At 39.5% G+C, this 13,160-nt stretch overlaps 1 protein-coding gene across 1 annotated transcript; it reads left to right on the top strand.

Annotated features, from left to right (window-relative positions):
- Positions 1–11,888: 11,888 nt before the first annotated feature.
- On the top strand, positions 11,889–12,294 carry Smp_179580 (hypothetical protein; the record flags this gene model as incomplete). The annotated part of the gene is made up of 2 exons (XM_018790711.1): positions 11,889–12,035; positions 12,160–12,294. 2 exons carry the CDS (start codon positions 11,889–11,891, stop codon positions 12,292–12,294), a joined length of 282 nt encoding a protein of 93 aa, XP_018645954.1.
- Between the last annotated feature and the right edge of the window lie 866 nt (positions 12,295–13,160).

Here is a 13,160-nt window from a genome sequence, read left to right as displayed (position 1 = left end):
GAATGACTCGGGAATTATCGTTTTCGCCATAAATTGTAAGAAACGGCGGTCGGCTAGCTTCGTCCTCTTTTCCCGCTGGCTTACAAATACGGCTGTAGTATGTAATCTTTCAGTTTACTGAAATTCTGTAATTTATATGATGTTCTGAATGGTTCCACTGATGTTTTTGAATAAGTATTGTTTTTGTCATCGAAAATGTACCATATAATATCGTTTCTCTCGTCATTACGTCTTCTAACACTGTCGGTTTCGATAACTATTCCAAACTTCATAAATCCAGTTTTCTTGACAACCGAAAATTTAAGTCTTATTAAATACCCCTGTTTAGCTGAAATTCCTATTCCATATTTCAGTTATTCAAATGGAGCAAGTCGTACAATGTGCATTTGCTGTATATTACAATTTTACTTTAACTTTTAAGTGTCATACGTTTGACTTTAGAAAAGTGAAAGCATTATGTCTCATTCAGTAAGTACATACTTGTGTGTTATGAAGAGAATGATGTGAGTTGTTACACGGCGAACGAGACTGTCGTCATGAACTGATTAAGAAGCTAAACGAGCATGCAGCCAGATTTATTGTACCATATGAGGTGCGCTTAGATTACTGGTATTCCATCATATGAGTATTCGAGGCGTTGGTCATTTTTTTTCGAGTTACCAACTGGGAGATTAGACCATAGCACTCCATACAGATAGCTTGTTTACTGGCGACGATGGTTAGGACATGCATTACGCCTGTCCACCCACCGACCACGTGACGTCCCATGATGGCCGATACAGATTGTATGAGGGCTAGGAGCGTATCGGTCTGCCTCGTATGATATTTTATACAAGGACTCGGGTCTGTGACATGCAATAAGTTGGGATGTTCACGAAAGGATAAACAAGTATATCATGTACCACTTTGAAGTGTCACTTATTACGTGTGAGCTGAATCCCAAGAAGGTTGTACTTCGCGGATTTCTAACGAGAGTTAATTTCATAAATCAAGATGGAATCAGATTTACGAAATTACTCGGAACATTTTTATTAATAAAGTAATATCAAATAAGCATTCACATAAGGTTTACATTTACATTGACAATGCAATGCAGACTGACTGACTGCATGTTTCATATTTGCAACAATCTAGAAGTGTAGATTTGTATTTGTCATGATTATCGGTGTTTATCACAGTTTTTTCTAACCATCTTTATCTCCATAATGTAATCTTGATTCAGTCCTTATGTAGTCAATGGTTTATTTTCGAAAATCTTTTCCAGAATCTTATCACTTGTCTTTCAAGTTACCTTATGTGAAAACCTCCTTTTGTGTTTTGAAGATAGTTTTATAACCCATTCTTGACCATTTTATTATAAGTAGAAATTGTTCGTTCACCTTTGAACAACGTAATTTGATATGTAGTCCATCATCCGCATAATACCTAGTACTATTCTGTTCACCACCTGAACACTGTCACTGCACTAAATAGATCTTATGTATTTACTCCACATGTTTTATTTTCGCCTACACTTGGGAGTCATATTCATAGAACTGTACTAAAAAGAAGATTGCAAGCCATTTTTCCAACAGTATTCCACAACATAGGAACTTTCATTGGTGATGTAAGATTATCGTCGTTAGAGATAGCAAAAATACAGCCATCGTCCGAGACTCCATATCTATGTAAATTTTGTCACTAACCGGAGTGTCAGATCAACAGTGAAGTCATGTCCCATATTGCTAATCGGTGATATATTTAGCCACTAGAAGTCGTGCAGTTCAAAATTGATCTACTAAGAGATTTCAAAAACAAGAAATTTTCAAGCAAGAGCTAGGACCTAGTTGTGATACATAAACAAATCACTACACTGATAATACTGTAGTGACTTCCTTTTCTCGACGAGAACGCGATTGGTATAATGGAAACAATTATTATTATAACCAATTGTACCAGTGATTGTTTTACCGTACTCGTTGTTGTTTAAGTGTATCAAAGTCACTTCTGGTTCCACTATCCATCTTGTTGGTTCGAACTTTCTTACGCTCTGCCCTTATTGCGTGTACTCGTTGGCACGTCTCGGTATTCATTCGATACCACGAGATTGCCAATAAATATACTCTATCTGGAGCAGTTACAGTCTCCTGGTTTGCGAGTTATCAAAGGGACCAAGTCGTTTTTGGACGCATAATCTCATTGTAGTGGTGATCATAGTCAAATGCGACTCGACGCTATCTTCAATACTGTCGTTTCACAGTTGAGTCCGGTATTCTGCCATGGAAAGGGTTTTAACAGGTGTTTCGGATGTAAAAATCAAAGATCTAGTTAGCAAATTAACGTAACTGCTCATTTTCAACGACTTTAGCAAACATCACGATAGCATCCTGGTTCCACGGAAACACTAGTCAGTCACTTGTAGCGGGTGCCGCATCTCACGGTTTAATTAAGGAGTGAGCAGTAAAAAGGTAAGGTTCAGTCAAAGTCGTCGGCCGTTTCGTTTCAACAACCTTAGTAGGATAAATGATGTGGGTGATTCTGTACCTGCATGGCACCAAGTATTTATATGAGGAATTTTAATGAGCTATTTCTGGTGTAGTTGTTAATTTAGGTTTTTATTTCATTTATATGATTTCATTATGCCACATGCTTTATGCTAAATTGTGACATTTTGGATTTACAAGTGGCAGGATGAAGAAGCCTGCAAAAGTGGCTTGTTTGTAAAATTATTTTTTAAAACTGTTTGCAAGGTGTTTATGATGTGTATTGTTTGATTGAATTTGTCTTGCATGCGTTTTTGATGAACTCATAGATCAGAGTAGGTAGTCCGTGGTAAAGTACAGCCGGTTTGTGTGCAGTCTATATTATTGGGTAAATGAAACGATTAGATACGCGGTATTAATATGTTAGGTTTACCATTGTTCATTTGTGGCTTTTAAATCGACACATTCTGACTCGTACTAGCCACAATAATGGTTGGAAACGAAAGCAAAAGAGATGGAAAATGCAGCGGCTGTAGGCAACATCAGGAAACTCATCAGACTAATAGAAGAAACCGGAATTAAGTCAAGTGTAAGTGAAACGATCTCGGAAAAAGACGGAACCCTTATCTGCTCTCAGCCCAGATGTTTAGAACGATGGGCGGTACACTTTAAGGAGCAGTTCAGCTAACCTTCAGCTACTGCACAACTACCCACTATTCTCAGACAGTCTGAATGGTATATTGAAGTAGGCCCCCCAATTCTAGCTCAAGTTCAAATGACTATAACTAATCTGAAACGAGGAAGAGCAGCTGGTCCTGATGGATTGGCTCCAGAGGTCATTAAATATGGTGGTCCAATTTTAGCGACTACGTTGACTAATATTTTAGCTAAAATCTGGGAGTTGGACTTAATCTCATCTGACTGGTCACAATCACTTATTGTCCCAATATATAAGAAGGGACCAAATTCATCGTGTGATAACCATAGAGGGATTAGTCTGACTAACAAAGCATCTAAAATACTTGCCTCAATAATTATCGGGCGCGTAACTAAGACTCGTGAACTGCAAACACGAGAAAATCAGGAAGGCTTCAGACCTGGTCGCAGCTGCATCGACCAAATATTCACTATTCGTCAGGTTTTAGAGCACAGACATGCTTATCGGCGTCCGACAACTATAGTTTTTCTTGACTTGAAAGGAGCATTTGACTCTGTAGACCGAGAGGTTCTGTGGCAGTGTCTGTCATTGAAAGGTGTACCTGAGAAGTACATAAACCTTGTGAAGGCTCTTCACTCGAACACTACCAGTCAAGTGAGAGCTTATGGAGAACTGTCATCTGATTTCACAACCTCAAGTGATGTCCGACAAGGCTGTCCACTATCCCCATTTTTGTTTAACTTCATTATAGACCTATTGCTGCAAATAACACTCACGTCGTCTGAATTTTCAGGAATTGATCTCCTACCAGGGGCTCCACTAAGCGACTTAGAATACGCAGATGACATAGTCCTGTTTGATGAAGACGCTGACAAAATACAGAGTCTTCTGTTAGCACTGAGTAATAATGCCAGGATGTTTGGGATGCGTTTCTCCCCATCCAAGTGTAAATTGTTACTCCAGGACTGGCCTGCATCAACACCCGAACTAAGGATAGGGAGTGAAGTAGTCGAACGCGTGGACAACTTCACTTATCTTGGAAGTCTGATCAGTCCAAATGAGTTGGTGTCTGATGAAATCTCAGCACGGATTCAAAAAGCTCTTTTAGATTTTGCCAACTTACGTCACCTATGGCGAAGACGAGATATCCGTCTATCAATTAAAGGACGAATATACTGCGCATCAGTTCGCTCTGTTCTACTTTACGGCTGTGAAACATGGCCATTAAGAGTAGAAGATACTCGTATGCTACTAGTATTCGACCACAGATGCCTTAGAAATATTGCTCGCATCTGCTGGGATAACCGGGTAAGTAATAGTGAAGTTAGACACAGCGTATTAGGGAACGATGGTAAATCACTTGATGAGGTGATGAATCTTCATCGACTGAGATGGTTGGGCCACATGTTACGTATGCGTGGACACCGTTTACCACGACGCGCTATGATGACTAGTATTGGGGACGGTTGGAAGAGAGTTAGGGGCGGCCAAACCATAACGTGGCACCAGACCTTGAAGTCACTAACTTCTAGCCTGAGCCATGTTGGTAGATGCAGACTACCTGGTTGGGGTCCGCGTGACTATCGTAACCAATGGTTGGAGACTCTAGGTGACATGGCTCAGAATCGATCACAATGGCGTAGGTTTATACACTCTTTATCTTGCCTTAAACCTTGAGACTAAAATTGCTTCATATCTCTCTTCCTTCCTATACTATATCCTTATATTCAACCTATAATTTATATACTACTACCAACACTAAATTAACTACTATGAATCCGGTGTTCATCTTGTTGTGCTAACGAGGTATGGCAACTTGGGCCGATGCATATATGTGCCTGGTCCTACGTTGTAGCTGACTGACTGACTCGTATTTATGTTGTGTACGAAACTTTTACACTAAAATTGAGCCTGAACTATGGGATCGGTTGCAGTTAATGATGAAATTTTGTATTGAAGACATGGAAAACCAAGATCAAATTAAGGCAATAAGTTTTGAGGACGCAATAAAAAATATCTATGATAAGCTACAGCTTTTTATCTCCTGTCCCCTTACATGTTTGTACCTGCTTTTGTGCCTGTCGGCATTTTATGTTGTAGTGAACAAAACTTCAGGTACGGTGGGCAAACTTACTGTTTTATGAGAAGCAGTTGCTTTGTAAAATATGAAAATCATACATTACATGCAACTTTTGTGTATTTTCTTCCGTTTGTCCTTAACACGCTTCACCATCTTTCCGGTCCTGTTGCGATTCCGACCACTCTTCGTTCTCCTGCCTCTTCCTACATTTCACTCTTTTGTTAGTAATCCTTATACTTCCAATCTTTGCTGGACACTACCTACGGCTGTCCGTATAAGAAGTGGACGCCACACTCGTTCCGTCTTTAAAACGAAATCACTCTTCCCATTGTTCTGCTTGCCTTGCGGCCCTTTTTTTCGCAATCTGTGCCACGCCACACGTCAAAATGTTGAGTCCGAGTGCGTGATCACCACCAAAGCTATGTTTACCTGTTGGGACACCGGAAGCCGATGTCCACCCAGCAAACAGAACGTCCGATATCTTCTCGTTGTTCTCAACCATTGTTACATCTAATGCTGTCTCTCCAGATCAATGAGAATCCCAGCACATAAGCTGAAGGGTGTTTGAAGCAATTGTGGCTAGGAACTTCGTATCTCAGTACCCTTGCAATCAATTTGTTTACATCGAAAACGAATATTATTTTCGGCTTAGTCAACCAGGTAAGCAATATAGTTCATGAGACTATTGCAAAAGATATAAGGCAAAATTTTAATGATTGAGTTTATACGTGTGTAGTTATCAACATAATTACTACTCATACAATTATCAATCAAGAACCAACTTACGTAGAAAAAACAACTTCCGTAATTGCTTATTACGTGTCCTTGGTTAGTGAAAGGATTAAGAAGTTGACATATTGTTCCTTATTTAAAGGGCATTTATATCTAATCTACCAGTGAAAAAGTATAAAGACGATACTTTACACATCTAATCATCCTGTCACAAACGTAATGCGTAGCTTTAAGGCTCACGATATAGTATCGACTGTAAAAATCAAAGATCTAGTGAGCAAATTAACGTAACTGCTCATTTTCAACGACTTTAACATCCTGGTTCCTTAGAAACACTAGTCAGTGATATAGTATCGATCAAGCATTGTGCTACACAGCCCAAGGGACATTTGTTGTGTCCAATCACCTTGACTTGTGGCAGTATGCAGTGGAGTGTCCACTCCCTCCCAACTTTACTCGCACCATGTCATCAAGTCGTCCCACGACGAGCCTAATGGCTACTCGAACACCTGGATGAAGAGGATTGTGCTACGTATTGAAGATGCTGCGTTAATAATGCTTCGGCATCCCTGAACGATACTTACCCGGTAGATATGTCGCATAACAAGATTTTTTTGCTTGTTTCCATCGGTTCGATCTGTATTTTCAGGGTTGTTGAAAATAACGCATCCTGAAGATCAGTGCCTTTCTTTTAAGGTTAAATGAGTTTAAGAATGTCGATTTCTTGTAAATTGTTTGAACAACTCATACGGTATAAGGTTTCTGCAACCCCACTGTTTGGCTCAGAAATATGTTGTATATCCGAAGTTAGCTGAAAAATGTATTCTAGTTGTCGATACTTTCGAGGAGAGTACTTGTCTCAAGACAAGTCCAGAGAGAATGTGAGAAGTTTTTGATCGGTGAACAGGGAGAATTCCAAGCATTTCATAGATGGTTGAAAGTGCCATACATCACAATGAATTGCTAGGCATTCCCTACGGAAACTGCAATACCTCTATTCGGCGTCTTGCAAGAGTCTCGAGATGAATATCAAAGGCTGCCAGTTGTTGAATACCCATTGCTGTAAGACTCCTTCGACTGTCAAGCCGGATGAGTCCACCGTGATACTAATGGGTGTTTGATGTCCTAGTGTGCAGGCATAGTTGCTTCGGCGATCACTTCCCTAGCTTCGGAGAACGTTTCGTTAGCTTCGCCATCCAAATTAACGATTTTTGGCATTACCACAAAGTTGTTCTGTTAGGTGTCTCATGAGAGACGCACGATTCGATATGATCCACCGACAGAAGCTGAAAGAGCCGTTGGACGTGCGCAATCGATTGACTGTGGTCGACTCTGGGCAACTTAGAATGACCACCGATTTACGTTACAGAGGGCACATGCCGTTAGCAGCAATAGTGTGTCCAAGAAAATACGGAGAGTCAGTTCCAGTCTGACATTTTTGAATGCCTACAGTGATATCATGTCTCTGCAGTCCTTCAAAAACAAGGTCAAGATGTTGGAAATGAGATTCTCTGTCTAGACGAGAAACCCATACATGTGCATGTATGAGGTTCAGACCTTTAAAGACGTCATCGATGAATCTCTGGAAAATTTGTGTGATATTTCTTAAACCGGAAAGTATGCGCGAAATGTCCTAAAGTACGAAGAGATTGATGATAGCGGTTTCAGGAATTTCGTTTTCAGTCAAGGGAATTCGGTTGAATGTTATGGCAAGATCGATTTTCGAAAAAAAACTTGTACCTTTTAAAGTATCTGTTAAATCGTGAATGTGCGACGATCGGTAACTATCAGAAGTGACTTTCGTATTCAGTCACCGATAATTAATAGTTGGACGCAAACTGTTGCTGTTTTTTAGGGACCATGTGTAAGGGAAATAACAACGGGCTGTTCAATGACCGAATAATTCCCAAGTCTATCACGTGCTGTGATTGATTTTGGCTAACCTAAGCTTTTCCATAGCTATTCGGTGCGTTTTTGAAAATACAGGTGGTCCTGTAGCCACCATATGGTGTGTAAAACTGCTGACTCCGAGCAGTAATTTTGGTTGCGTTTGGTATAGTCCAGGGTACTTGTATAGTATCCGTTGATAGTATGGGTCGATCATGAGCTTAACAGTATTTGAGTATATTCTACAACTGGAAAATGAAGTTACACAAACAGATAGTTTAGCATTGCTGTCTACTAACCCCCATTTGCTCGCGTCTATAGGTAGATTGTGGTGTGATTTCAGGTCTACACCAATGGTCGGCAGTGAAACATTTGCAACAACGAAAATTCAGTGAATACGTTTGCGTAAACTCACTTTAAGATAAACAAACCGCTTGCTCTATGTGACTGTCGGTTTCTTGTTTTCTGCTTAAAAGTTGAGGACCGGTTCATGCTGACGGTCGCTAATATTCGTGGAAGGAATGCTTACTTATGCGTCAGAGTTGGCGAGATAGTGGACTTCCAACACCATATAAGTGATGTAGATCAGACTGTTATATCAACCATTAACGATCTTCATTGGAGTGCACTGGCGAAGACGTTTCTCGAAGTCTTTTCTTACTGGACGGTTTGGTGACTCAGACACTATAGCGTCTAGAAAACCTGCCATGTTTGTTATAGTACCAACGCCAAAAGGGAATGTTTGTCTCCAGACGTAGAGGCAGATCGTTTCCTTGATGAGCTTTTTTGGGGAATTCGACGGCGTTTGCGGATATCAAGAATACGAATATGACGAGTGACACTAGTACGAAGACCTACGATGTCGTATTTTGTCGTTGGAAGCCCCATTTGACAAAAAACTCTCGGGCTTCGGTGGTTCTAGTGATTTGCAGAATACGGTGGGCAGATGCGGCTCATTCGTCCATGGAGTTACTTTGAAATGAGACCATAATTACCTATATTTGTCGAGAGATCCCAAATAAAAACAGGTTCCCAAAAGGACCCTCGCCAAAGTTCAGCTGACCAATGATCCATCGCATCTGTAGCAACATTCCTGCTGTTGAGATCTGCTGTAATTTGATGTTATGCAAAAGTTAGTCTGACCTTTGTTGGTCGCTTAGGTCTATAAGTTTAAGAACAGCCCTTTTAAAGGCATCTCAAGGTTCCGACACTTTGTAACGAACAAATTCTTAATAAAGGTAAACCAATTTATTCATTCCTGCGAACTTGCACATTGTGTTTGCAAAATATCGAAACATGAAATACCTTCAACGCAGTATTTGTACATCTTTCTCGAATTGTCGCTCAGAAAATCCATCGTTCTTCTATTCCTGATGTAACTTTGAGTGCTTTCAGTATTCTTCTACTTTTTATTCATTTCTTCACTCTGTTCGTTAGAAATCTAATTTTGACCTCTGATACTCACTACTCAACTCAGCCCATACAAATAGGACGCAGACAACATCACTACTAATCACAGTGAGAGTTACGTACCTGGTAGAACGCGTGGTAGTACTTGCACTTCTAGGAGGAATCGCTCACATTGGTCTGCCACTCTGAGCTTATGAAAGTCAGCTTCTGCGTAGAAGAACCAGAGTTCGATGTTATCCAGCCAGAATGGAAAAAGTTGAAACGTGGGTGCGCAATAGTCCTTAACTTTGACAATTTGGGTGTTTGTTCCGTCAAAACAGGGACGAAATATATAAACGGGTAAAAAAATTCAGGAACACAAAAGTATAATTCCGTTATGTCGAAAAATAGAAACCAAAACAATAAATAATCTTGCAAGAGGGAACAAACTCAGTTTGTTGTTTTTTATACGAGAGTACGTCGTGCTCACCACCGAAGTTGCCACAGATTTTTAGAATTCAACAACGCCTTTATCCTTAACGGCTTTATAATGAAAGGATATCAAAAACTTAAGTTACAAGTCATCAGTGAATAAGTACGAAGATGTATTTGGTCGGTTGTTGGTGGATCGAGAAGCGTTTTATCTAAGCTGGCTAGAGGTTGCGAGAGATGAATAACATGGAATACCCACTCGTGATTGGGTGCCTTCAGCTGGGTGTGTTTCACGAAACTAAGGAGGTTAGCATCGTCGTTAAAGAAATACACAACTATTTGTTTGAGGATTTATTCACCGTTGCAAACCTACTGCATTTTGATGTGATTGCCTGCTTAGCCAACCCAAGATGAACTTTGACGTAGTCTGCAGAATCCCTTGATCTAACACCACTATGATAGTGGATAAATTTCTTGGCAATCTTAGTTAAGTAACGTGAATCATGCAAGTGGGTAACTCCTACAAAGACACTACGAATTGTTAGGTAGCCTGCATACGACCTTTATTACTTAATTACACAAACCTAGAAACCCGATAATCAATAACTTGAAAAGCACTCACAACATACAAGTACTCCGAATGGTGTTTATTATAACGGTCGTGGACAATGCTGAAAGCTTCAAAGAGTCGAAACGAATACGATTTAAAGTGGCAAGACTGAAAATCAGATGGGGAAAATTCTCAACATCAAGTGGAACAGTGATGCGATGGAACCAGCAATAGTCACAACATTAGCGAGACACGACAATATGAAAAAACGATTTCTGAGAAAATGTGTTTACTCTTTGAAATTTAGAACATGGAAATCCATAACCCCATCAATCAGGAAGAACTTATTCCGTATTGCGTGTGTTAAACTTAGTAGTAAAGATGTGGTAAAAAGAGACAAAATACGACCAATTCAAAAACATCAACTTCAACGAAACTGCGAGGACCAAAAACGAAGCACGATATTCATATTGACATGCAGCGATTCCAGAAATTACTCACATTTTACAATTGCATGACGAAAATAATTGGTTTCCAAGATGGACGATGGAGAACCTGTGATATGCCGTAATTTTTGTTTAACTCTGTAAACTTCGGGAACAATGTGAACGTAACGTAATTACAGATCTAACGAATTTGAATAACATTTTGCTAGCTCAGTTAAACGATGATAAGCAAATTCACAGGACACTAATTATTTTTCAGTCTAGTATGTATATTTCGAATTTCCTTGAATATTAGTGTCAAAGTTACCAATTATATATATATGCTGAAATGTTTCATAGATATCTAGGTTGATCACGCACACTGTTTAAAAAGGACAGTGATATTTTTACTTGTTGGGTTACTTTTATTTCTTTGATCGACTATTACACATCAAGACTACTGTCTTTGTTTTGACTGATTTTATTCCAGTCAACGTAATCGTTTTTCGAAATAATTTTTCACCAGCAACTTTGAGCACATCGGTCACTTGTGTATTTGTTTGCACTTACGATTCTTACAAGTCCAGGTTTTTAGATTTTCCTGTCATTGGTTTCTTCAGTCTTTGGGTATTGTTTGTGAACAGTTTTTTTGAAAACCTCTGATTGATTAGTGGACAGTACATGAAAACTATTACCAGCGCCCAGTCTGTCAAAACCCTGCAAAAAGTGGCATGCGCTGCAGAGTGTGCAAAGTATGGTGTACAAATCTGATGCCTGTGGCTGTTAAATGGTTTACTGAAAATAGTTGCGTGTGGTTAAGTCAGCAGTGCTGCTCAGACGCAAATAGTTTGCTATCTGGGGCCATTGCAGTGGTGAATGCTGCTAAAAGGAGTATTAGCGAGCGTATTGGAGTCTTATTGAATGATACTAGCTCGCCTGAAAAACCCAACCACAAAGCAGGCCGGTTTCTGACATGATAAACAACAAACTGACTGCTCAAGTCATTGACAATTATCCAGGATCCTTCAGTGTGTGCAATGCGACTGTGATTACTACTCAAATAAAAGTTGATGAGTGAGTACAGGTTAGGAATAAGAACCAACCTAGTGTTGTAAAATAAAAGCCAGTCCCCCAAAAAGAAAACGAGAAACTAATAGCTGATTACAGTAACAGGTCAGTTGTCTTTCATAAAGTTAGGGAAAATGAAAGCTCAGGACCTATAACTCGTTCAAAGCATGATATTGAGGTGACAAATCGGTTACCAAACCATCTAATGCCTCAGAATATCTCTGGAGTCAACTGGCCAAATGTTTATCGACTAGGTAGCCTGGTGGACTTGAAACAGAATCAATTCCAGCGGCTCAAAGTAGTAATTAGATCTCCCAATGAAAAGGACTTCATACTGCAGAATGGATATAAAGTAAGTCAAGAGATTTTGTCCGTAAAGACTTACCACTAGCAAACTGTAAAGAAGGGAGCGAAGCTGAAGAACTAAAATTGAGATTAAAAATTGAGGAAAAGGATATCAAAATTTTAAACTTTAGAGCGGTGCAGCTTCAAAAGAGGATGGTGCAAAAGCCTTTTTGAGTGCAGCATTGATCCATTCATCTGATCTGTCACACGAAAGCCAAAAAGTTGCTCAACAAGCTATCCAAGCTAAGCGCACAGTTAGACTCTAACCTGAAGATTGTTACCGCCATCACAGAAACTTGATTGATAAAGTCTTTAGATAGTACACAGCTTGATTTCCAAAGTTTCACATAAGTAAGAGCCGACAGAAACCAGAAGCGTAAGTCAGGAGAAGCTCTTTTCGTTAGAAATACTAACCCATTAACCCATAATAACAATATATGTATATTTTATTTTATTAAGTTATTCAACTACGTTGATGTATTATGGAGCACATAAGCAATATAAACAGGGGATAAATTTTCATAATTTAGAATATTAACGTTATTATAACTCGTTTTTACTGTTATAACGTTTGTACAGTTATAAATGTACTCATGTTTGGCGTAATTGTCCAGTTTTGACTGCCATAGGATTTATCGGTAGTAAACGAGGCAGATTCAAGGTCAAAGACATGAGTTAAAGGGTTACTTATCATAAGAAATAGGTTCATTAAATCCAACTTGACCGTAAGGAGTCGTAATTAAACAAAATGTCCCGCTCTACAGACATGTATGAATCGGGGTTACTTCCCCATCATCATGTTTGCTGACTAGTAACGCTACCTCTTTCTTTTGTGGTGTCAGTCTCTCCTATATTTGTGGTATGTATGAATATTGTTTTAATCTAAGCTCTACGTTATACACCTTGTTGGAATACACTGTCACTACCAGTTTCATGGTACAAGCAAATCGGACAGCTGAAGCTTTCGAATTGTGAGTTAAACATCCATTTATATAAAAAATAAGCTTAAATGAGCTTAGCACCACTAAAGGACGGAGAGTAGAGCTACTGACCAGCAAGCATTGATGGTGAGGGCGATTACTTCAATCCACCCATGTTTTTATGGCAGAACATTTTGTTTGTATCAGGCGGT

This window comes from Schistosoma mansoni (assembly GCF_000237925.1).
Source record: "Schistosoma mansoni, WGS project CABG00000000 data, supercontig 0037, strain Puerto Rico, whole genome shotgun sequence".
NCBI lineage: Eukaryota > Metazoa > Platyhelminthes > Trematoda > Strigeidida > Schistosomatidae > Schistosoma > Schistosoma mansoni.
The sequence above is the reverse complement of the archived record's forward strand: the minus strand, read 5'-3'. Positions and strand labels throughout refer to the sequence as shown.